This window comes from Botrytis porri (genome assembly GCF_014898465.1).
Source record: "Botrytis porri strain MUCL 3234 chromosome Unknown BPOR_004, whole genome shotgun sequence".
In the NCBI taxonomy this organism is placed as follows: Eukaryota; Fungi; Ascomycota; class Leotiomycetes; order Helotiales; family Sclerotiniaceae; genus Botrytis; species Botrytis porri.
Window position 1 is genome coordinate 1,787,590 of NW_024066078.1, and position 24,567 is coordinate 1,812,156.

Genomic DNA, 24,567 nt, shown 5'->3' on the forward strand with positions numbered 1-24,567 from the left:
TTGTAATAGAGCATTTTGTACGCTTTTGACTGACAACAATTATACAGAAACATATTGCAGTGAATTCAATGAATGTCCGGCCGCAGAGCGAATCATCGAGTAGGCCTCTCATAGCCAATCAATTTTGTGCGAAATATGTGTGGCTATAGAAGGTTAACGTCGACAAAGTAACGCTTGGTACCTCAGCAAGCTCAGCAAGTAGCATATCAAACTCGAGGAAACCGGCTAGATACTCTAATTGAGCTCGTCAGGTAGTTAACCCATTGTTTGGGGAGCTTATTCTACATAAGAGACTTCATTATGCATGCAGTCGGTCAATCAGGTACGTACCTGATACGACTTCACTGTGTACTGCTTGCCCGGGGGTAAAAGTTGTCAGTAGCACTAAGGTATCTCGCAATAAAGTCGGTTATGATGTGGTTGGTCATTGACATTGAAGCACCTCCCTTATCCGGTAAAGTGGGACTGACGTTATACCATAAAAGGCAACTCAAAAACGAAATCCCCTGTCCTGTCCGAGCCTGGTGGCCCCCCCATTGTCCCAAGCTCTTTCCAAGCACATCTCCGCACGGATTCAGTATCTCGAATACACAACAATTCGCCTATTTTTTAATCATTGTCAAGTGCGAAAGATACACCAAGCTTTGAGTAGTGGGCCGGATAACGATTAGACCCCTAGGGCTCTCAAGCTATGTTTGGTTTATTAGTCAGGTACAGCCCCAACCATCTTTTGTGGTTATCTTCGGCTTCATAGACTACACGCATTTCTTTCACAATTCATTTATCATACGCGATTGTTATCGGTTGTTATCCTCCCAAGAAATGGGGATCTACGAAACTATATCAAATCATGGGCCTTGTCGTATGCATGTCTTCCAGATAAGGTAGGTGACACCGGCAAGTTTGGCCTCCTGAAAAAAAAGTTGTATGAATACTTGAGGTGAATCCATGACAATGTTTACTTCCAACCCTTTCCCTCTCTTCTTTTGCTTGTCATTCTTCTACGTCTTTGGACTCGAGTTTCTCCAAGTCCTCAGTATCCGTCATGAAGTGGTCAATCGTATCCGCGATCTCTTTGCTGGCTGCATCTGCAGCTGCTGAGCACCCATTTCTTCGCAAAGGGAAGTTGGTCCCACCGGTTGAAGCGGAAGACGAATTTCCTGTTTCCATCAATGCAGCTGGTGTGAATACTACAGGTTCTGCGTTCTTCACCCAGCTTTTAGATCATGACAATCCTTCCAAAGGAACATTCCAACAAAAGTTTTGGTGGAACTCCGAGTTTTGGGCTGGACCAGGATCTCCAGTAAGGGTACCACGACTGTCAATAATTGTCCTCTAACTGACAATTGTAGATCGTTTTCTTCACTCCCGGTGAAATTGCTGCCGCAAACTATGGTGGCTATTTGACTAACATCACCATTACCGGACGTTTTGCGCAGGAAGTTAAGGGTGCCGTTGTTATGGTTGAGCGTATGTATTTTCCACTTTCAGATTGGAAGATATGCTGACTGTTCTAAAGATCGTTTCTGGGGCGAATCTTCTCCATATGATAATCTCACAACAACTAACCTACAACTCCTCACTCTAAAACAAGCTATTGCGGATTTCGTTTACTTTGCCAAGACAGTCGACCTTCCATTCGACTCAAACCATAGCAGTAATGCAGCTTCTGCGCCTTGGATCAATTCAGGTGGTAGTTATAGCGGTGCGCTCTCTGCTTGGACCGAAGCAACAAGCCCTGGCACATTCTGGGCATACCATGCATCCAGTGCTCCAGTGCAAGCTATTGACAACTATTGGCAATACTTCTACCCCATTCAAGATGGCATGCCAAAGAACTGCAGCAAAGACGTTTCTTTAGTCATTGACTATATGGACAACGTCTTGACCCATGGTAACAAAAGTGCAGTAACTGCACTGAAGACTAAATTTGGCTTGGAGTCTGTTAAACATAACGACGACTTCATGGCTGTTCTCGAAAATGGTCCCTGGTTGTGGCAGTCAAACAGTTTCTCTACAAACTATTCAGACTTCTACCAATTCTGTGACGCAATTGAGGTGAGTCACCTCTTATCCGAATGGTAGATTATGTCCTAACCCAATAATAATAATAGAACGTCACCGCCGGAGCTGCTGTCACTCCAGATGCGAACGGTGTTGGTCTTACGACTGCATTGGAAGGTTATGCAAAATGGACCAAGAGTTATATACCGGGCTGTAAGTATCTGATTGCCAATCAAAGTATTGGGGTACTAACCAAAAGCGAATAGACTGTAAAGGCTTTGGCTACGCTGCCAATGACACATCTTGTTTCAATACATATGATTTCAACAACTTGATGTTCAGAGACTACACTGTCGGAAATAAGGTTGATAGAAAATGGAACTGGATGCTTTGCAACGAGCCATTTGGCTATTGGCAAGAGTATGTATTGCAGAATTGACATTGTATTGCTAAGGCTAACAATTTTGGCAGTGGAGCACCCAACAACAGACCTACACTTGTTTCCCGTCTCATCGATGCGAAATACTGGCAACGACAATGTGATTTGTTCTTCCCAACGGAGGGCAACTACACATATGCCAGTGCTAAGGGTGCAACTGTGGATCGAGTCAACAGATACACTAAAGGATGGGACCTCGAGAACACCACTCGTCTTATTTGGACAAATGGGTACGTGGCTTTGCCCAACTTGCTAATCACCTGCTGATATATCAATAGTCAATATGACCCATGGAGAACATCCGGTGTCAGCTCTCAATTCAGACCCGGTGGCGAATTGAAGTCTACTGCGAAACATCCAGTACAAATCATTCCTGGCGGATTCCATTGTTCAGATCTCCGATTGAAGAACGGTCAAGTCAATGCTGGCGTCCAAAAAGTTATTGATAATGAAGTGGCACAAATAGTGGCATGGACAGCAGAGTACTACAATCAAAATTCGACTCGCCCGTCGTATGGAGGAGGACATAGACGAGGATATTAGTATGGCAGTAATCTACAACTAGGTGTACGAAAGAAATCTACCTGATTGAGTAATGAGTAATGAAGATATTCATCAACCTTGCAGCTTCTGTGAAAGAAATAGACTGGACGTCAAACATGATTCTCAAGATATCAATTGAACTTTGAATACCTAGTGACAATTCGTAGACGTGAACAAACGACCTCGTCCTTAACGTCAAAACGGGCGGGGTTTTCTAGGACGACCCGGGCGTATGTAACTAGTCCCTTATCGCTTATCGTTAGCCACTTCTGAGCACCACTGCAAAAGCAAGCTGTCCTTCCTCTCTTTTAGAAATCAAACCAACTTCTGAAAATCAGGTATTTGAATCCCAAGAACTCCTTCAAAGCTAGGAGTTTTCTTTCAATCACACAAATACTTACATCTTTTACCAGTAAAGAATCATCAAAATGGTTCTCTTAAAAAGTCTCGTGTTCGCTGGCCTTGCCACAGTTGCAACTGCCTCATCTGCCGTCATCGATCTCATTCCTTCAAACTTCGATCAATTTGCCTTCGAGGGCAAGCCAGCTTTGATTGAATTCTTTGCACCATGGTGCGGACATTGTAAGACCCTTGCACCAGTTTACGAACAGCTTGCTTCGGACTTTGCATTTGCAAAGGATAAGGTCACAATTGCGAAAGTCGATGCGGATGCAGAGAAGAGCTTGGGCAAAAAATTCGGTGTTCAAGGTTTCCCAACCATCAAATACTTCGATGGAAAGAGCAAAACCCCTGAGGATTACAATGGAGGTAGAGATATCGATAGCTTAACAGAGTTCATCACCACGAAGACTGGTGTTAAGCCAAAGAAGGCGAAGGCTGCCCCAAGTGCCGTCGAGATGTTGAATGATAAGTCATTCAAGGAGCAAATTGGCAGTGACAAGGATGTCATTGTTGCTTTCACTGCACCATGGTGTGGCCGTAAGTCTATCCAGTATCTGTGTTGACAATTACAATGACTTGCTAACTTTTTTTTTTGTTTCAGACTGCAAGACTTTGGCACCAGTTTGGGAGAAGGTTGCTTCAGATTTCGCCAATGAACCCAATGTCGTTATTGCCAAGGTCGATGCCGAAGCAGAAAACTCCAAAGCAACAGCCAAGGACCAAGGTGTTACTTCTTACCCCACCATCAAGTTCTTCCCCAAGGGAAGCACTGAAGCCGAAGCATACTCTGGTGGACGTTCAGAGGAGGATATTGTCGAATTCATGAACAGCAAGGCCGGTACACACCGTGCTGTTGGTGGTGGACTTGATGCCACTGCTGGTACTATCGAGGCTTTGGATGCTCTCGTAACCAAATTTACTGGTGGTTCAAGCATTGCTGAAATCGCCGCAGAAGCTACCAAAGCTGCTCAAGAATACAAGGAGGGTGCTCAATCCAAGTACGCCGAGTACTACGTTAAGGTCTTCGACAAGTTGAGCAAGAGTGATAACTACGCCGCAAAGGAGCTCGCTAGGTTGGATGGTATCATCAAGAAGGGAGGTTTGGCACCAGAGAAGTTGGATGAGTTTACAACCAAGACTAACATCTTGAGAAAATTCATCGAGAAGGCAACCGGAAAGTCTGAATTGTAGAAAGTTTAAGTTGTTCAATGTAAAAGGGGGTAAACGAGTTGATCTTATCACTAAAAGTTTGTTTTGGACTATTCTCGGGAGACGTAGTTAACTGTATGCGAATGAACACTTTATGAATCATGTACTTTTGAATAACTACCTTGGTATCTCGTCCCATGCCCTCCCTTTCAACGCCCGTTTGTACAATTGTAATCAAACTTCCGTATGTAAATCCACCCACGTTTGATACCACTGCAATCTATATATCCCCTCATCTATCGGCTCCAAAATTTAATCAAGAATATGGTAATGTTATTGTGCCCTGCAGATTACATCTTCGTAGGACTGCCTCGGCCATCCCCCTTCGGATCCATATTACTTTGGAGTGTAGCCTCGAGATTATCTAGACGTCGCGACATCTCATCCACTATTCACATTTAATCAGTCGTTGTACTCCATCACAACCCCAAAAGTATTTGTGAGAAGCAGAGTGTTGCGCTGGAAAAGAAAGGAGAAACATACTCTTTGCGAAAATCTCGCTCGAAACACCAGCGAATTTATTCGAGAGAGAATTTAAAAGTTCATCTACAACGAGAGAAAGCTCAGCGGTGGCTGAGGCATCGGTTGCTGCCTTTGGATAGGGTTGATAGTTAGTTACGAGTATGGAAGAGCTTGAGGTTAGGGCGCTGCTACGGATAGAATAGTGGTGTTTACTGACAGATGTGGTGGAGATGGTGGACATGCGATTTGGGTTTGGGGATTTAATATCGTTTGTTGCCATGATGATTGTGGGATAGTTGGTATAATTTTGTAGATAGATCAAAAGACGTTACTTTGGTCCAGAATTTGAGGTAGAGACAGTGTAATGTTTTGTTTTTGGGTGAGGAAAAGAAATTACAATTATTCTCAAGGTGCATGAATACAAAGGTTTCATCAGCATGTGAGAGTGGTCAGTGAAGATCGGTATTTAAGAGGGGAATGTGCCCGATGATGCCTCATTATAATGATTGATCGTACAAGATATCAAATTCACCAAAACTAATCATTTCTCGAACTTTGCAGATGCAAAATGTCTTCTCATCTTTCTCATGGATGAATAGAATATGGAATGCTCCCACACAATAACAAGAACAAAAGGCTAAACAATCCGCGAATATGCCATCCCAACGCGGCGATGTCTCTCTGTTGTTCTTCGTCATCATGGTTCTATGGTGGATCGCGTCCAATGACACCGGACTTCCATCCAACCTCGGGGATTCACAAAACACTGCAGAGGAGCAGTTGGCACACAATAGGCATGTGTTTGGAGTGTTAAATACAACAAGTTATGGGGATTTCGCACCAGAGAAATTGGACGATCCAAGCTATCTGAACTTGACCGGGTTTACGGCAGAGGATGGATATAAATGGGAGAGACTGAGTGCGTTTAGGGAGAGGAGTGATGAACTGAGGAAATGGGCGAGAGGGGTGCAGGACGGATCGGAATTTGATAGGGAGGGCGGCCGGGGATTGGAAGGCAGGATTTATACCAATGTGACCGGAGTGGTGAGGGGGAATTGGGCCAGGTACATGAGTGGTTTGGTAGATGGGAAGGAGAGGAGGGGCGGATTAAATTTAAGTGTTATTGCGCCGGGGGTCGCTTGGGCCCTTACAGACGAGGAGCTGTGGACAAGGAATGTGACGGGGAGGGAGGGCAAAGTTATGTTAAGGTTGGATGAGGCTGCGGTAGAGGAGATGATTGTACAGGTGACTAAGGAGCATGTCACTAATGGCGAAAGTTCGAGGGAAGCAAAGATTGAGAAAAGAGACATAACTGATGGGATTGAGAGAGTCGATCTTGGAATTGGCGCAAATCCGGGTACAGATATACTTGTGAGGGAGATTGCGGCCACATTAACAGTTCAAGATGAGAGTAGCAGTGGAGATGGACATGAAATGAGGATGCATGGTGTACATTGGCCAAATGAAGGGGGGATTCTTCTAACAACTACCAGTGATAAGTTCGCAGGAGCTTTTGGTCTTCCCCATTTTGCCACCGATGAGGACCATTTCACAAGTAGTGCGGAGATTATGAGAAAGATCTGTCATCGCAGACTACAAAAGCTTGAGGAATCTGCGAAAGAAAATCCGAAAAGTCTTCTTGAACCAAATTCGGGCCAAATCGATGGGTTACCAACACCTCATTGCGAATACATCTTGTTTGCTCAAGTATTACCTTTGAAGTTAAATGGCCTCGAATATGATGACAGATCACCTAATGCACACAATTTTGTCCAAGAACTGGAAAATGAACTTCGATTCCCAAATGGTGCTCCTATTCCCCAGGCGCCGAAATTACAACTATCTGCAATAATCTTCTCGCCGGATTGTGGATTTATGCTCGAATCGAAAGGTCCGCCAGAGTTCGCTCCTGTAGATGGAGAACACCTTATTGGTTTGAAGCAAGAGGTTTGGTTACAAACTATTCGTTCATGGTTAATGGTATTTGCAGCGGTAGCTCTCGGACAGGCATTGATTCTGAAGGATCAATGTAAAGAGGCTTCTACACCATCAACTGTGGGCCGTGTTAGCATCCATACTGTTGCTATGATGCTTTTAGCAGATGGATTATTGTTTTTTACAATGTCACTGGCGAGCGCTACATTATCTAGTATATTTCCATCTGCGTTATTGACATCATTTGCCGGCTTGATGTCTGTGGCACTTGGAGTTCGCTTTATCGTAAACATTTATGGAGTTCAAGAGCCTGAACGATTGGAACAAGAAAGAGCGCAAGCGGCGGCTTTGGCAGAATTGCAAGCTAGAAATCCACCTGCAGCTGTGCGACCAGCACCGATTATCACAGCAGCGGGTGTAGATACCTTACCCTTGCCTATCGCCTCTTCAACGCAGGCTCCACCTCGAAATACATCTCAAAATGTACCCATCATAGTCCCCTCGGATCAAGACGTTGACGCAGAGATAGCTGAAAATGTCAACGCGACATTCGCAGTACCTCGTCCAACGGGAACTCCAGCTACCGTTCAACAATCGAGAGTAACCTCCGACATAACTCCCTACTATGGCCAGTTTATTCTCCTCCTGACCGTGATACTTCTCCTTTCCATCATGTCCACCACCTGGCCTGTCCCTATCCGCACAGCATATGTCTACCTTTGCTCCTTCACTTACATGTCTCTCTGGATTCCCCAGATGAAACGCAACATCACTCGTAATTGCCGTAAAGCACTTCTTTGGCGTTTCGTCATAGTACAGAGTTTGCTAAGGTTATCTCCTTTTGCTTATTTTTTCCTCTATGAGGATAATTTTCTCTTTAGTGAGAGTAGCTGGACGGCAATGATGGTTTTAACGGGATGGGTTTGGTGCCAGCTTGTGGTACTGTACAGTCAAGAGGTTCTTGGTCCCAGATGGGCAATTCCAAAACGATTTGGATGGTACAAGGAGGGCTGGGACTATCATCCAGTACTGCGAGAAGATAATGTTGAGTCTGGAGGTCTACCTATTGGTCTTGTGAAAGTCCCGTTGGGTTCTCCTACCACTCCAGGATTTGAAGAAACAGATATGAGTGCGGATGAGAGGGATAATAGTAGAGCGGGAATTAGAACAGTGGATTGCGCGATATGTATGCAGATTCTTGAGGTTCCAGTTGTGGGGATAGGAGAAGAGGAGGGTGCGAAGGGCGTGTTGGGGGCGTGGGATAGGAGGAGTTATATGGTAACGCCTTGTAGACATGTTTTTCATACCCAGTGTTTGGTGGGTTGGATGAAGTATCGTTTGCAATGTCCGATTTGTAGGGAAGGCTTGCCACCTTTATGAGGTACATAGGGACGTTTCTTCGATTGAAGATTGAACAATGGATAAGTCGAAATGAATTAGACGGGAAACAAAAAGTACAGAAGCGTACATATTGGATAAGATAAGGCGCACGTTACATAGTGAGATAACAGGCTGCCATTAAAACCACTTTATTATCACAGCTTATCAGGCTGGGTTGCAGATTTTCAATTTCAGCAGGTCTAAGGACGTCTCGCCAAACGGCGACGAGATCAACTTGACAGCGCTTTGGATTTGTTGAACAGATTAGGGCTCGCGCTAAGACAAAACTTGGTAGGCTATCTGAAACAAACTGAATGCTAGGTACTTCGATACAACAACCACAATGCTTTTCACTTTTCACTTGATATTGATATGGCACATGTTGGCTGGACCGCCGCCGAGTGGCGTGGAAATGAGTCCGGTATCACATCGGTTCAATCACCATTTGATGCATAGACTGGGACACTTCTCAATTCTCAAGACTTATCATAAATTTTAATCTTCAATTGTTCGATGTTAGAATCCATGTTTTGATTATTCCATCTTTAATGAATCATTCCTAATTCTCAAGATATCCAAACTAAAACTTTTAGAGATATTGTTAAGTTGATTTTTACATTGTCCCGTCATTTCATACACCCACTGGTGAATCCTTATAGCTGTCGAAATTGGAAAGTTTGGTTCCTGGATTCCTTGCGTCTTGTATGCCCAGTGGCCATCGGCATCTTGAATCTTTGTATTACACTAGCTCTGGTCCTACATAACCATTCACGGCAGTTTGATAGTGATCCCATCGGAATTGCTTGCCACATATGCGTGATACACAATGCACTATCCATGACACACTGCTTTATACGCATCAAATTATGTGCAGTGTAGATCGTGGTAAAGCGCGAAGGCTTACAGTCTTGAAATTTTACTATTCTTGAAGGGAAAGGGTTTCTAGTTTCTTCGATCGATCTCTACAAAGATCAGTTTAAACCTCATCTCCATTCCACTCCCTACTGTCCACAGTCAAAGTCTTGACATGAAAGATGGCGGCCGCATTCACACTCAACGAAGCATCGCTTGATAGAGATTCTGTGACCAAGGCTCAATTTGAAACTATCGTGCGAAAGCTACTACAAGAAATATCATACAAACCTCTCGTAATGCATCAAGATGTAGATATGGAGAGTTTCGTTCTCGAACAATTACTGGATGTAGCGCGTGATCAGCATCTCGACCTACAGAAGCTCCCACAAATTGCCAAACTCAGCGTGCAAACTGTACACCTGATCTATCCATGGCACAAGAAGGAGCTGCTAAAGCTTATAGCCATATATACTGGTTACTTCTACGTCATCGAGATTACGTCCAGGAGCTCCTGTCCAAATTGCGAGCATTTCGTCGGAATCTTCTGGCTGTAATATTTAACGGGCCCGTCTTGGATGGCTTAACAAAGGTTTTGACCCAAATTGTAGCCCATTACGGGTCTTTCGCGTCGGATTTCATATACAGCGGTACTTTCGAGTTCATCGCTATGGTCGTATATGAGTGTGATATTGGGGAGAAACTTCAAAGGAGAGAGATACTCGGAGAGAACGCCATCTAGCAGAAATTCTACTCTATGATCACTATCAAACCAATCATGGGTTCTATACCAACTTCTGATTTTGATATTATCGTATTCGACTTGGGGGAAGTACTGAGTAGGATACCTCCTCAAGTACGTGAAGCGACAGAAAAAACTTCCATACCGACCCTCAGACGCTTGACTTCAACATCTGCCTGGATGCGTTACGAATGTGGTGAGTTTGATGAAACGCAGTCCTACGAGATGCTAGGAAAGAAATTCGAACTCTCACCATGTGCAATCGCTAAAGTCATCTCTGAAGCTCGGGATATCTTCGAATGCGGCATAGCGATTATTTCCTGGATTCAAAAACTAATAGAAGAGACGCATGGTTCGCTGAAACTCATAGCTATATGGAGAGTCCCAATCCCAGAGTATACCATTCTGTATAAACGATGGGGAGATGAGTTATTTTCAATGTTCGATGAAATTTTCACTTCTTCCGCCATCGGAGTTCGTCAGTCAGACTTAGGACTCTATCGACACGTCCTTAAAGCTATTGGAAGGAACCCCCCAAAAAACAATCCTCAAAGATAATGACATGCAAAATCTAGTCACCGCGTGCTCATTGGGTATGCACACTATTCCCTACAAAACTCTACCCGCGCTTTCCAGAACAATAAAAGATATTCTCTATGATCCATTGATTCGGGGAGATATCTTCCTAAATCGCAATGCGAAAACCTTACCTCTCCCTCCCTTATTCGTAGCGAACCGTGTTAATTTTCCTTTTTGCCTGTTCGATAATACACCACATTATTGCGGTGTTTGTTCATTATTTTTAGTAAAAATCACATGATATCATGCATCAAAAACGAGAACAACTCTACCCACGTAGGTACTCACTTAGCTCATGAATAAAATACAGGCAGGTAACATATCTTTCAACATAACAAGAACATAAACCTATTTCTATGTATCTAATATACGATCTACAAAAATAGATAAACTCGTATACCTCACTCCAAAAATTCCTCACCACCTTCCGCACTAAACTCCACAATCCCCCTATCTCTTCAACGTCTTCTGTTTCTCCGCATCCCTAACCAATTTCTCGCCCTCAACCCTCAATCCCTTCCTCTTCCTCACCCCGTCCATATATTTCTTCGCCACATTCTCCTTATCCGCCAACTCTCCCAAATCCTCCAAATCATCCTCCGTAAATGGTGTCCAGAAAGGATCTTCATCTAATACCTCGTAGCCTTGGAATATGAGCTGCGGACTTGCTGCTCCAGATGTTCTCTTGCGAATTTCGTCTGAGAAACCAAAGGAGAGGGCGACGGGAAGAAGTGATACGATGGTAAAGAAGGGGGTACCCTCTTTGAGGGATTCGGAGAGAATGTGTCCGCGACGACGTGTGAGCACGTCGTAGACGCGACCGAGGACTTCGGCTATTGCTTGTGTTAGTCTATCTGATTTACTTCCAAAGTCTTGATTGATCTATGATTTGTAGGAATAACTTACTGCTAGCCTGGATTTCACAAGAGTACATGGCAAGCATGAGTCTTGGAGACCAATCCAAGAAACCTTGTTTGATGGCTTGTTGAACCGTTTTGATCACTTCACCAGTCAATCTACCAAAGTTATCACGGGTAGATGATTCTTCATCGGTGGAAGGAGCAATGGTAACCTCTTCGAGGAAAACAGCGATACCTTGAATAGGTTCATTGCATAGGGGCCCTTGGGCAGTGGCGAGTTGGAAAGCATAACTAATTTTGTCGGAAAAGGAACGGGCTTGGAGAGCCTGGGTTTGAGTTGCTGATTCTTGAGAATCGGTAGCGGTGTCTTCACGGAGGCTTTGAAATGTTAGTATAATCTACATCATGAGAGTTGATTGGACTTACAATTTTCCAAGGATCCCTTCTGCCGTGGAATCAATCAGAAGATTAGGCCCAGCTCTTCGTGGCCCGAACGCAGTAATCTGATCTACTGCTGAAGCCCATATATCCTTTTGACCTTTTACCCCTTCGAAAGTCTTTTGAAGTTCTTCTTTGAACTCATTTAATGACAAAACTTTCTCACCACCCAATACTTCATCGACCTCTTCCTGCTCGGCTGACTCTTGTGTAGAGTCACCACCGGTTTTCTTACTCTTCTCCTCTGCTTGACGATCGGAATAAAGTCTCTTTATGGCACCAGCATTCTTGCCTAAAAATTCGGTGACCTCAACTGGAAGAGGTCTTACACGTAACCTGATTGTTATCTGCTTTGATGTAGTTGACAATACAACGGTACCTCTTCCTAGCTCCTTGTCTGCCGGAGGTTTCATATCTTCGGCTTTGACAATAGTTTCTCGATAAGGCACAATCGGTTCTCCTGCTTGAATATCACACCCAGCGAATCTTTCACGAAGATCAGTCAAACAACGCTCTAAATGTAATTCTCCTGCTGTGAGTAGAACATGTTCACCACTTGCGAATTGTTCGTACTCAGCACAAGGGTCACTCTGAACGAGTAACTTAAGACCTCGGATCATCTTATCGAGATCTCCAGGCCAAGCTGGCTCTAAAGCGACACGAACGATAGGTTGGGAGCCCATGTTAACTCCTGCGAGATTGACACTACCCTCCAATTGACTGCAAAGGGTTCCGGATTTGAGGATATGACCTTCGAGACCACCAATACCAAATACAACACCTGCTGGAACGGAAGTAAGTGGCTCTAATCCACGACCCATCAATAAGTATAAAGCAGTGACTGTAACCTTTTGTGGTTCAGGACTATTGTGTGGATTTGCAGGTGAGAACTTTGGCGGTAACACATAAACAGAATCCCCTACAGATAGAGTACCTGAATAAATTCGTGCAAAGCCTATCAGATGTTCTGGATCTGTTTTCTTCTCCTCTTCGGCGGGCTCTTCAAGGCTTACTGCTCCAAGCGCATCAGACACTCCATCAACAGATGTGGAAGCTTCTTCCAAAGCCTGCTGTCTTGCAATCTCTGCTCGCTTCCGTCGACCCATCTCCAAGGCTTCCTCGGGACTCAAGGCACCTCCTCGTCGTTTATTCTCGGGTAGTTCGCTCTCCGGTATCGAAACCATCTTACTTACATAAGCTACAACTGGCTCTTCTTTTGAAGTCTTGAATTTAATCATTGCTTCTCTGACCTTAGGATCTACATGCGATGCACCAGGAGATTCATCAATGAGTGCTGGTAGTCTCCCTTCTTGGGCGACCGGAGGAGCAGGTAGAGATTCAATGACGGAAACTAACAAAGCAGTGGATAATGGCAACCATGCCGAGAACAATGTAGTAAGAATAGCTCGTGGATCGCGGGAACGTGTAACATGTGGAGGTAAAGTAATATTTAATGACTTTGTAATTTTCTCTGTCATGGCAGGATCACTAAATGAAGTAGAGTTAGAATTAGGAATTAGATTGCATAAGACTGGATGTATAAACAAGATAAAGGAAAGATAGAAATCCACGCACCCCTTTCCGTTATCACCGCCTGTTGTTGCTGCATAAACCGCCCATACCTGTTCCAAAACTAATTGGACAAATAATGGTTTTAAATTTCGCCCCTTGAGATGCTTTGGTCCAAGTACCTTTTTGGTTTTTGGATCCAGATAGAAATCTCCCCACAAGACTTTCTCCATCGCAGTTCTCTTGATTCCCAACTTCTTCTCATATAAGCTGGCAAACTGTCTAACCGTGAATGCCCATCCATCAATGGCACTGCTAAATATGACGTTATTTTTCTCTGGCGCAAAGTAGATATCCTCATCATCTTTTTCTTGAAATTCGTTCATAGCTTCGGTATCAATTGAGGTGCTTCCATCATTTGCTGTCTTTTCTTGTTCTTTGGCAGCGGCAGCAGCAATTCTCTCGTCGACTTTTTCTCTCCAGTTCAGATCTTCCTCCATTCTCTCACCTTGGAAAAAACTTCCGAGTACCGCATTAACTTGCTCCAACAATTTGCTCAAATGTGTATATGCTTCCGCGGGTGTCATTTTCAGTTCTGTAATGAGTCTGTCCATCTTATTGATTACCAATAGAGGCTTCATATGTTCTACCCATGTCTGCCTTAGAACAGTAACAGTCTGACTGCAGACTCCTTCTACAGCATCCACTAATACAACAGCTCCATCACACAATCGCGAGGCAGTTGATACCTCACTGCTGAAATCGATATGTCCTGGCGAATCTATCAGATTGATCAAGTATTCCTTCTTTTCGGGTGTAGCATCTGGCGCATTTCGTCTCAACATGGAAAAGTATAACGAAATGGCAGAAGATTCCATGGTAATTCCGCGCGTCTGTTCATCTGGTCGAGAATCGAGGTATCGTATTTTACCCGCGAGTTTTGGGGAGATGATGCCATTGGTCGCAATCAAGGCATCTGAGAGAGAAGTTTTTCCATGATCCTAAAGATATCAGCAATGAAAAAAGACATATGAACGGGATATATACTTACAACATGTGCTAATATACATATCTTAAGAGAATGTTGTTAGCATTGAGAGTCTTAACATGAAATCTACCCCGCCAAAGACCTACGTTTCTAATATCAGGCGCGTTTTGTTGCAGAGCAACTAGTTTTTCTGGATTAACAATCGGCATTGTGTATATGGATGTAGAATATATGTGTTTGATATGAATGAAAAATTGGAGGCAAAATTTATATGCGCAAAGAGTAGTTCTATCTCCTGTCGAGTCTACCTGTTTGGGGCGACTTTGTCTAGTGGATGTTTACTGGAAGTGATGTCTCTATACTTATCAGAGCTTCGGACGCTTTCCTAGGTGGTATAGACTGAGTATTTAATGCACAAAAAAATGACTCATAATGATTCAATATGTTTCGATGAGAGGAATAGTGTGTGATATATTGTAAAGTATCTTGAACTTCGACCGTATGATAGAAAATGTACGATGTATTATTTTCTGACGCGGCCGCTCCTCCGAGCTTTCATAACGTCACCGAACCCCGCCAAATCGTAAAGATTAACAATTATCACTTCACATGCTACTCAGAAAAATCCTAAAAATCTGAACTTTTCAGAATAAACTTGAAATAGTCTGAATTATATATCTTTAAATTTTCAATAAATTCTATCCACAACTAAAAAAGTTACTAATAAACTAAAAAAGCGATTTTTAGTATAAATGAGTAGTCTAAAAGAGAAGTAATTAGAAAGTAGAGTACTCGACTTAAATTTAATATTAGATTTTCTTAAGATATACATACTCACTTTTACTTTAATGATTTTATATCAAAATCTAATTTAAAAGCTATAAAGAAAATCAATATTATTATTAGTTCGATAGCTAGTTGAGTATATATAGTACTCCTTTAAATCATTATAAAAGCGATATTATATTCTCTAGTTTAGAATGATTAAGATATAAGATCGAACTGTTTTCATCTTTAGTAATTAATTAATTCTTTATTTTATTATTAATCAATTTCAAACATATACATTTACTTTTATAATTCTTTATTATGAGATGTCTAGAATAATAATAGTAAAGAATCTTCTTTTAGAACTATTTGTATTACTTGAGGAGGAGATTAGAATCTAAATCATTAAGTAAAGTATTATAAAAGTCTATATAAAATGAATAATATAAATTGGAATATTTATATAGTGCTATTCTTAATCAAGCCTAGTCGACCCCCTGCTAAGCGTATAACCTATAATAAAATAAATAAAAATATAGAGGAAGTTTACTTATTTAAATTAACTATTAAGTTTAATATAAGAATTTCAAAATATTAATGAAATGAAAGAAAACTATTGAAAACTATTTAAATTTATAATTGACTTCGAATTAGTCTAATGGGCTTATAAAAGTACTAGCCTATATTAAAGTAATTAAATTCATAAATTAGATCAATTTAAATTAAAATATATAATGAGATTAATTTAATATATCTATTAAGGGAATATATAAAATTCTATAATAAGTATATTAAATCATTACTCATTAATATCTTATTAAATAAGAGATAGATTAATAACTAATACATATATAATATAATTTTATATTATAAAATCATATGTATATTATATTATTATATTTCTTATTAAATGAATTTATAATGAAATAGAATGTAATAAAATCATATAAAAAATTATTATCAAATCGGACTAAATTAATTGATTATACTTTCTTTTTATAATATAAATGATTTTATAAGATTCGATTCAAACCGATCTTATTTATAAGTATAGAAACTAATAGAATTTCATTATAAACTATATAAACCTAGAATATTCTTTAAGAGAAACCCTAGAAAAAGCAAGAAAATTTAGATCTATTCAAGCTCTTTCTTATAATTTGACTTCAATTCAACTTTCATACTATATTCGATTTATCCCTAAAGCTAAAGTGACTAAGTCTTCCACTAAATACTAGAATACTAATATATTATTATTATTATTCTAGAAGTCAACCTCCAAGAGTTAAAACGAGGGGTTGAATTAAATTTTCCAAACCCGAAGAAGGTCAGATCTCTATGGATCGCTGTCGCGAATGGTCATATCGACATAGTCCGGTTACTTCTTAACTATTTCAAGCTCAATATGGGCTTCTTTTCGCACGCGATAACATAACATTGGACAAACGCAGCCAAAACAAAAATCGTAGAATGTGACAATACAAATATTGGTATCTGCAAACGAGAAGAGATTCACCATTGGCATAGTGTGATTCTTGCTGATCTGTTTGCTTTTAGCCCACTGATATAGAATCAGCGAAGGAGCAGCCTGCCGACTCAAGTGATATCAATAATCATTTAGCATTTACTTTTTCTAAAACCTTGCTTATTCAAAGTGATCTCAGTAAGATCTCCTTTGTGAATTACATTCATATCATACTTCTAGCCCGTCCTCCTGCTCCCTTTCATATATAAGCAAAGTGTATCCTTAGCCTTCTTTCCTCCTTGGATTACAATCTTGAATATAACCCAATTTGACCTTGCTCAATTCTATCACCTGACAACTCAGACTCATTTGCTCGTCAATATGAACAAAATCAAGCGCATCCCTCTCAGCACTTGTCAGTATGGATCAAGATGTAAATTCTCTCATATCAAACATCTTGAAGATCGCACCTCCAAGGTACATTGCAAACATCTTGACTTTGATACCTTGTATCATTCCTCTTCAAATGATTTTTACTAAAGTTATGTGGTATATCAGCCTATCAAAGTGTCAAAGCCTCTCAAAGGACAACGACAGCGTACTGGCAACATCGACCACTTCTTTGCTAGATATCCCAACTTTGTTTACGAATCATCAGCTCCAATATGGATGGAATTCAATCGTTTGTGTAGTCATTTCAATTGGGATGATGACGACTACAATATGCGAGAGGCAAAGCGAAAGTTCAAGTCAGCTATGGTGCAAGAGTTTAATGTCATCTATGGTACAGATGAAAAGAATCTTGGCTTGTGGCAGAAGCTGTGTTATGTCTTGAACATTGAACCTGTGCCAGAGAGTCTAAATGAATGTCGCAAAGTTAGTTTTTTCTTTAACAATATGTTTCTCCTTGAGAGCAATTGAAACTAACAAGAAGCAGCATGTTCTTCGGACACATGTAAATCTTGTGGATCTCGTGGAAACTCCTCGAACAGGAAATCCTGTGGAAATTTTCGCAGATCTGAAGGACCTGCGGGAGTATACAATCAAGAACGAAAAGTTCTTTCCTAAGGAGGATGCATATGCTGGTGGTTTATTGAAATTCTTGCTCCGGGAAATTTCCTGAGTGAGTTGGTTGTTTGTCAAACTCTCAATGGTATTTAAAACAGTCGAAGCTAGAGTAAATCGGGATTGATCGATATTTAGCTGTTCAAGCCACCTCATCCCATAGAATGTGGGGTAATATAAGGTTGATGTTATTGTAGCAAGCCGGAGCTAAGTAATGCCCATCGCAGGCTCCTTCAACTCCATTCTAACTTAATTGCCTGATGTGTGTGTTTGCCATTTTCTTTTGCTGTACTATATACTTGCAAATGAATTTAACCGTCTTTATTCGTATTAACCCGAACTTGGGACTAGATACAAAAATCCTTAGTCTAGTATCAACTACACGGTTCCTTCCCATTCTCTCGTCACCTTCTGGTCATGGACACCCCAAGCTAGAAATTTATTCTTCAACGCAACCAATCGTGCTCTCTTCCTTTCGACTAACGCCATTTCTCGCTTATTCTCTTGAAGCATCTCTTCAATGTCTTGTACTGAAGAAGTCAAGAATACATTCTCATCGCTGAGGTGTTTGCGAGATGACGTTTTTGGTCTTGTACGTCGACCAGCCGGTGATGTATTCTCTTGGCTTTGAGATGCTGTTCTAGGTAAGTAAGAAATCATAGAGCCACTGGGATTAACTTACGGGAAGTTGAATTAGAACGCTCACGCTTCTTACTTGATGATGTAGTCGAACTTTCTACTATATGTTAGATTAGCAAGATTAAGATGAGAGTTGAAGACTCAGTGGAGGATGACAGTTTTTGATCCTTTTGCACCTTCCGAAGAGTCACTGGTGGGGCTGACTCCTCGTCACTCGAGTCGGTTAAATCGATGACAATAAGCTCTGATGGATGTTGCACAGATATAGTTGTAGTCAACTGCTCTGTCTCTACTTCGCAAGGTTTGGATACGATAGCCTCGTTATCAACCACTTCTGATGCTTCTGAATCCTTCGAAAGAGCCTCTGGCTCGCAGGCAGTCTCATCTAACACTCTCAAGACTGGAGCCTCCAAAAGATTGGTGAGAGGCACAGATTCCCAAACACCCTCATTGTCGACAATTCCAGTAGCTACTGGGCATGTCGGAACAGAGAGTTTTGAAGGGGTTTCCGCCGATAAGTCCGAAGGTACTTTCATAATTGAGTCAAGTACGCCAGATGTAGAAGGCTGAGCGAGATTTGGTGATGTTTCTTTCACTGATTAGACATTCTCTTCGTCAAAGGAGTCGATTTGAGAACAAAATTCCTCAAATGACATATCCATACTTGTATCTGCAGAGTACTTGTGAAGATCAAAGTTGTCTAAGAACTCGTTGTCAGATTGCCAGGAGTCAGTAATACTACTGTTGCTGCTGCTGTCGTTGAGTTCTAATGGTTGGCCTGTTGAAGTCATAACGATGGAAGATGTTGGAATCATAGTGATAGGTTGGTGAATTGAGATGGTAAATGGTTTGATTGAAAAGAAAGATGAATGAACAAACTCAGAACTGGATGCAAGTCACCTTATTATACTCGTTCTCTCCCAGGGATCGCGGACCATCGGGGGTCATATCATAGTCTCCTTAGCCCTGGTCGAGGCAGTGGGCAACACACCTTTCTCAACATACCACTATTATATAATTATCAATCTTCTTTATTATAAAACTTTAGAATCTCTTTATTTCAAAAAAAATATTAATAAAATAAAATAGAAATAAAAATCATAGGTTTTAAATAAAACTCAATTTAATTAAAATATTAAAAAAAGTTTAGAATTAGAATTGTTTATATTATAAATAAAATTCAAGATTTCTAAGTGATGTTTCTAATAGATATTAATTAAATCACTTAATATTATTATATTATTAAAAGAACTAATCATAATAATGAAAATTCAAATGAAAATTCATTATTATTATAAAGAAATAAAAATTTGATATTATAAGAAAAATTCATAAATTCTTCATAAGAAAGAAGACTATTATAATATCAAATAAAAATTCTTTATTAAAAAGAAAATCCTTTATTAATTCTTTATTCGAAATGACAATTTATTATTTTGAAATTTTTGAAATATCATGTAGAAGCTAGTTTAAATGCGAAATGGTAGATGTAACAATAAATTTTCTTTATTAAAAAGTTAATTTTAAATTAATAAAGAAAATGATCTCAAATTAATTCTAATTTCAAATCAGATTGACATATGTCACCTACATATTATAGGCCGTACATGGGGTTGAAAAAGTATAAATAAGTGTCTTAGTGTTACGATGGGTAACAGAATGCCATGTGACAAGTGTCACGTGGTGAAGTCCCCAGGAGCCAGGGCTCCAAGGAGGTCCTTGGGAGCCAGGACTCCAAGAAACTCCAACCAACATCAGAGTACGAAGATCTATATAGGGAATGGGTTTCATTACAATGTAGAGCTTCGTGCTCAAGAACAATCATTAGTTTCATTACTATAGTTACGAGAATTGCAACCAGTTACCAACCTTATTGAATTCCTACTTGAAGTCTAGTCTAAACCACCTCGAGAGATCTCTAGACACTTCCACGTGACCCTAGAGGCAGCTCCCGTAACACTTAGGCCTCTAAAGAAAGATCTTATTCTAGTACTCACTTTCAAAAACTTATTAAGTAGTTAATTAATATACGAATTAAACTGAGATTCTATTTATATATTATAATGATTCTATTTATAAATTCTATTAGCCTAAGCTTTTTATATAGTACTATTCCTAATCGAGCCTAGTCTACTGTTACGGGAGCTGCCTCTAGGGTCACGTGGAAGTGTCTAGAGATCTCTCGAGGTGGTTTAGACTAGACTTCAAGTAGGAATTCAATAAGGTTGGTAACTGGTTGCAATTCTCGTAACTATAGTAATGAAACTAATGATTGTTCTTGAGCACGAAGCTCTACATTGTAATGAAACCCATTCCCTATATAGACCTTCTTGCTCAGTGTGATCAGTACGGCTCAGTACTGGTTTGTTTGTACTTTCATGGCTCAGTGTCTATCCCGCTGAGGCAGACTGAGCCAACCACGTGACTTAGTGCCCCAGTCCCGTGCCTATGTTGCGTCGTTCGTAACATCTACCCCCTGCTAAGCGCATAACTTGTAATAAATATATTATTCATTTTTATCAAAATTATAAGTTTTATAGTTATTATCAAAAAATCCCTTTTAAAATTATAAAAATTCTCAGAATTCTATGGATTTGATTGATTGATAAGCTCATATTAAGCGATGGAGCTTATTTCTTGTAATCCTATCTTGAAGAATATAGTTATGTAGTAGGTATACTCTATAAGACTCATCAATAGCTTAATTCTGTTTTAACAATGACATGGCCCTTCCTGCTTGAATCCGGAATACCGTTCAACATCCCATTTCAGATTTGATCACCATTGCTCATCAGATCCAAATGCATTTCTATATCCGGATTCAGGTTTGACTATCACATAACTCTTTAGGGTTGGGAATTAAAAGTGGTATAGCATTTATCTTACACATCATGTACAAGAAAACGAAAGTCGCTTATGGACCGATCCGTAAGTACACATACTCGATACTTGATGCTAGGAAGTACCAGCATCGCACAAATGCAACTTCACATTCAACTATCTCATAAAGTTTCTGTTGGTCTTGTCTCCATTGGACAATCATCTATCTATCCCTCAGAAGGATTTCGGCCATTCTTACCGTCAATAGAAAAGAGTAATAACCTGTTGATGTATGAGCAAGAAAGACCAACTAAGTAGGTACAGAGTGGAGAGAGACAAATTGATCGTGCCAGCTAGAATTCGGTCCAAAATAGGTATGCTAGTAATGATATCACGCTTTTCGTACTAATCTGGACTTCTGGACTAGAAAATATTGTACAAATGTGCCTACCCTCAAGATAATCTAATTTGGTATATTTCGGATGAACTGATATCCGCAGTGAGTGCGACAGGTAGGAGAGATGATAGGGGTGTTGTGATGAAGCGGTGTTTCTCTAAGCCCTTACACATTTCGAGCAATGATTAGACTAAGAGTGATGATGTGAACTGTTTGTAACTTCCACTTTAATCCTTTTTGTACAAAGAGGAAGACTATGAAAAGTGCCACGGAAACGTTAGCGACTACCTTTGAGAATATCACATCGGCCAAAAAAATTCTAGAATGGCTGAATCAAATTGATCCACTTGGAAATAAATGTTCAGACAAAATGCCACGACTTCCTAATGTGCTGTTTCTTTCAAATTAACTAACATGCATGCAATCACCATTCATACCGTGAATCATCGATTCCCTATCACGTTCACGAATCCAAAATGCAATCCTTCATCCCCCCAGAATCTCGCTTAGCACTTTCCCAGGCAGTCGACTTAGCCATTGCCGTGACTTCCCAGAATTGAAAGAAGAAGACTAGCAGTGGCCGTCATTACCGTTAGAGCTTTCGCCATGTATCCTTCTTTCCTGCAGACGTGAAGTATTGAATATATTAGAGTAGACAATTGCTCACTTTCTTTGTTTTCCTCCATTTCCTTTTCATCAACTCATCTCAATACTAATTTCTTCTCTATACTTTTCTTTCTCTCGAGTTTCTTCTTGTACCGTTCTATTCTTTACTGAACGGATTCTGAGGTCTTGATTACCACGATGCCATTGTTGAAGATCACCTCGGCATCATTTCCACCGTTTCTCGCTGGTACCAGAGATGTATATACATCACCACGTAAGTCAATACAACCTTCCATACCAGCGACTCTTGGCAGGTCACTAATATACTTGCGGTCAGCAAATTTTGCCTCGCCATTAAAATTGAACCGGTCAAAATGATCATCGCAGCAGGGTGAAATACTGCATGTACTGTGTTTTGACAGAGTGTGAAAGGTCACATATTAAGGTGAGGGTAACCTTTGCAGCTGAATTTCAACAAACCTCTGAGGCTTTAGCCAGTGACGAGAATGTTGTTATCCCTGATACGATATGTATGCATTGGCTACCCCATACTTCTTTACGGAACCGAGCGTCCATATCGAAATCCTCAACCAAGAGAGAATGCTTGAACGGCTCTTCGAACAGAATTTACCCAACATTAAGAAAGCGTACCGGTCAAACGAGCTGGTGACTCTCTGACAAAGTCGGCTACAATGAGGTATGTTAGGCATCAACAACTTTGCCGTGTCGTTGATGCATTGTGCTAATGTAATTCAGAAGTGCAGTGTCGCTGGGAACCGGAGGTTGGAGGTAATACTACCTCACTCAAAAAGTCATCGCCGACAACACTAAGTGCTGTACCTAGCTTGCGACGACATATCGACTGTGATTTGGAGGACAGCTTTGAAGATATCTTGCAGCAGAAGCGTGGGCGATGGAAATTGAGGAAAGGTGTCATATACATGTGTTGTCCAAAACTCAGCTTGTATGGTCAAGAATTCAAAGATTCCAATGTTTGAACCGCATGACCTTTAAATTGAATCATGTAACTTATGATATGATGGTAGAATCTTTTAAGAAGTGCAATGAATATGAGGCTGGGTTTGCAGCGAGTCAGAACACGTGATGCATGGCCACCAGCGATGACTCGCTGTCTCGAGGCTGTCTAGTTGGCTCTTAGTGTTTTTCTAAGAGATATAAAATCCCCACACAACCTCCAAGGTGTTACGACGGCATCCAACATACCGCGTCACATGACATAAATTACACGTGATGGAGCGTCAAGGAGCTTCAGCGCTCCTGGAGCGCATTGCGATCCTTAACGATCCAATATATCGGAGAGGTCCTAGAGACCAGGATAGAAAACGAAGGTCTATATAAGGAAATAGGTTTTATTACAATGTAGAGCTTCATACTCAAGAACAATCATTAGTTTCATTATTATAGTTACAAGAATTGCAATCAGTTACAACCTTATTGAATTCCTACTTGAAGTCTAGTCTAAACCACTTCAAGAGATCTCTAGACACTTCCATGTGACCCTAGAGGCAGCTCCCGTAACACAAGGAAATCCCCAAGGCTATTAATACAGTCAATACATACTCGGCGAAATAATCGAAGATGTATAATATAAACTAAAAACATTTATAACTTCAATGTTTTTAAATAGAATAAGCTATAATTGATATATATAATTAATGAATATAATAACTATAGTATATAAAAGTTTCTAAAAAATTAAAATTAAAATGATTGTAAGAAGAACGATTAAATTTATTAAATTTACTTAAAAGTATTTATTTTTGAATACTTTTTCGATCTTTAATAATTCGGTTGATTTAAGACTTTTGATATCGAAATTTAAATATATTATTAAAAAAAACCTCGCTTTTCAATATATATATTTTTATAAAGATTTATTTATAATTAAAAAACTTATTTATATTTGAAATAAAAATAGATTATTTTTAAAAAAGTAAATTCACTTATTTTTTAAGAATATCAAGAATATTAAACATAAAAACTAGAAAATTTAATGTATTTATTTAACTTTAATCTTTAATAACTTTTTTATTCTATAAAATTAAAAAGAAAACTCTTTTTTTAATAAAATATTATTTAATTTTCAATTAGATTTTGAAATATAAAAACAAAAGATTGAAAATTAATAAAAATATACAAAACCTAAAATGTATTATGAAATTATACTTATTTTCATTAACTTATTAACTTTAATATACTATATCTCTTTTATTTTTCATTCGAATTCTATAAAACTTTATTTCTATAGTTATAGAAAATATATATATAAATTACTACATAAAGATTTGTTAAATTAAAATAAAATTTATAGAAGTTATATTCAATTTTAGTTTATACTATACATCTTTAATTATTTCGCTGAGTACATATCTATCTGTATTACTACAGAGTGAAAAAAGCAATACAGTTTCCACAATCGTAACAGGTTCTATCTATGACGATAT

General features: G+C 39.9%; 9 protein-coding genes across 9 annotated transcripts; 6 read left to right on the forward strand and 3 right to left on the reverse strand.

Annotated features, from left to right (window-relative positions):
• Nucleotides 1-1,045: 1,045 nt before the first annotated feature.
• On the forward strand, nt 1,046-2,986 carry EAF01_003480 (uncharacterized protein; the record flags this gene model as incomplete). The annotated part of the gene is made up of 7 exons (XM_038911734.1): nt 1,046-1,303; nt 1,353-1,470; nt 1,520-2,058; nt 2,115-2,217; nt 2,271-2,424; nt 2,476-2,673; nt 2,722-2,986. 7 exons carry the CDS (start codon nt 1,046-1,048, stop codon nt 2,984-2,986), a joined length of 1,635 nt encoding a protein of 544 aa, XP_038772969.1.
• Nucleotides 2,987-3,327: 341 nt separating this feature from the next.
• On the forward strand, nt 3,328-4,718 carry EAF01_003481 (uncharacterized protein). The gene is made up of 2 exons (XM_038911735.1): nt 3,328-3,925; nt 3,990-4,718. Exons 1-2 carry the CDS (start codon nt 3,415-3,417, stop codon nt 4,577-4,579), a joined length of 1,101 nt encoding a protein of 366 aa, XP_038772970.1. The 5' UTR covers nt 3,328-3,414; the 3' UTR covers nt 4,580-4,718.
• A 169-nt stretch (nt 4,719-4,887) lies between these two features.
• On the reverse strand, nt 4,888-5,339 carry EAF01_003482 (uncharacterized protein; the record flags this gene model as incomplete). The annotated part of the gene is made up of 3 exons (XM_038911736.1): nt 4,888-4,985; nt 5,081-5,189; nt 5,277-5,339. The coding sequence occupies 3 exons, from the start codon at nt 5,337-5,339 to the stop codon at nt 4,888-4,890; spliced, it is 270 nt and encodes an 89-aa protein (XP_038772971.1).
• Nucleotides 5,340-5,713: 374 nt separating this feature from the next.
• EAF01_003483 (uncharacterized protein) lies at nt 5,714-8,374 on the forward strand (the record flags this gene model as incomplete). The annotated part of the gene is made up of 1 exon (XM_038911737.1): nt 5,714-8,374. One exon carries the CDS (start codon nt 5,714-5,716, stop codon nt 8,372-8,374), a length of 2,661 nt encoding a protein of 886 aa, XP_038772972.1.
• Nucleotides 8,375-9,408: 1,034 nt separating this feature from the next.
• Nucleotides 9,409-9,783, forward strand: EAF01_003484 (uncharacterized protein; the record flags this gene model as incomplete). Its single annotated transcript, XM_038911738.1, has 1 exon — nt 9,409-9,783. The coding sequence occupies one exon, from the start codon at nt 9,409-9,411 to the stop codon at nt 9,781-9,783; it is 375 nt and encodes a 124-aa protein (XP_038772973.1).
• A 221-nt stretch (nt 9,784-10,004) lies between these two features.
• On the forward strand, nt 10,005-10,526 carry EAF01_003485 (uncharacterized protein; the record flags this gene model as incomplete). The annotated part of the gene is made up of 1 exon (XM_038911739.1): nt 10,005-10,526. The coding sequence occupies one exon, from the start codon at nt 10,005-10,007 to the stop codon at nt 10,524-10,526; it is 522 nt and encodes a 173-aa protein (XP_038772974.1).
• Nucleotides 10,527-10,859: 333 nt separating this feature from the next.
• Nucleotides 10,860-14,789, reverse strand: EAF01_003486 (uncharacterized protein). Its single transcript, XM_038911740.1, has 6 exons — nt 14,489-14,789; nt 14,406-14,426; nt 13,421-14,355; nt 11,834-13,333; nt 11,454-11,785; nt 10,860-11,380 (listed from the first exon to the last, which is right to left on the reverse strand). The coding sequence occupies exons 1-6, from the start codon at nt 14,549-14,551 to the stop codon at nt 10,998-11,000; spliced, it is 3,234 nt and encodes a 1,077-aa protein (XP_038772975.1). The 5' UTR covers nt 14,552-14,789; the 3' UTR covers nt 10,860-10,997.
• Nucleotides 14,790-18,018: 3,229 nt separating this feature from the next.
• On the reverse strand, nt 18,019-19,094 carry EAF01_003487 (uncharacterized protein; the record flags this gene model as incomplete). The annotated part of the gene is made up of 4 exons (XM_038911741.1): nt 18,019-18,275; nt 18,323-18,372; nt 18,421-18,868; nt 18,944-19,094. The coding sequence occupies 4 exons, from the start codon at nt 19,092-19,094 to the stop codon at nt 18,019-18,021; spliced, it is 906 nt and encodes a 301-aa protein (XP_038772976.1).
• A 3,206-nt stretch (nt 19,095-22,300) lies between these two features.
• EAF01_003488 (uncharacterized protein) lies at nt 22,301-22,772 on the forward strand (the record flags this gene model as incomplete). Its single annotated transcript, XM_038911742.1, has 2 exons — nt 22,301-22,376; nt 22,525-22,772. 2 exons carry the CDS (start codon nt 22,301-22,303, stop codon nt 22,770-22,772), a joined length of 324 nt encoding a protein of 107 aa, XP_038772977.1.
• Nucleotides 22,773-24,567: the final 1,795 nt, after the last annotated feature.

What these genes read in the sequence shown, in the direction of transcription:
- EAF01_003481 (XM_038911735.1), top strand. Translation starts at nt 3,415, where the DNA reads ATGGTTCTCTTAAAAAGTCTCGTGTTCGCTGGCCTTGCCACAGTTGCA. An exon ending in CACTGCACCATGGTGTGGCC is followed by an intron (nt 3,926 to 3,989) that starts GTAAGTCTATCC and finishes TTTTTGTTTCAG; the next exon opens with ACTGCAAGACTTTGGCACCA.
- EAF01_003486 (XM_038911740.1), bottom strand. Translation starts at nt 14,551, where the DNA reads ATGCCGATTGTTAATCCAGAAAAACTAGTTGCTCTGCAACAAAACGCG. An exon ending in ACGCGCCTGATATTAGAAAC is followed by an intron (nt 14,427 to 14,488) that starts GTAGGTCTTTGG and finishes CATTCTCTTAAG; the next exon opens with ATATGTATATTAGCACATGT. An exon ending in GAAGGGATCCTTGGAAAATT is followed by an intron (nt 11,786 to 11,833) that starts GTAAGTCCAATC and finishes AACATTTCAAAG; the next exon opens with CCTCCGTGAAGACACCGCTA.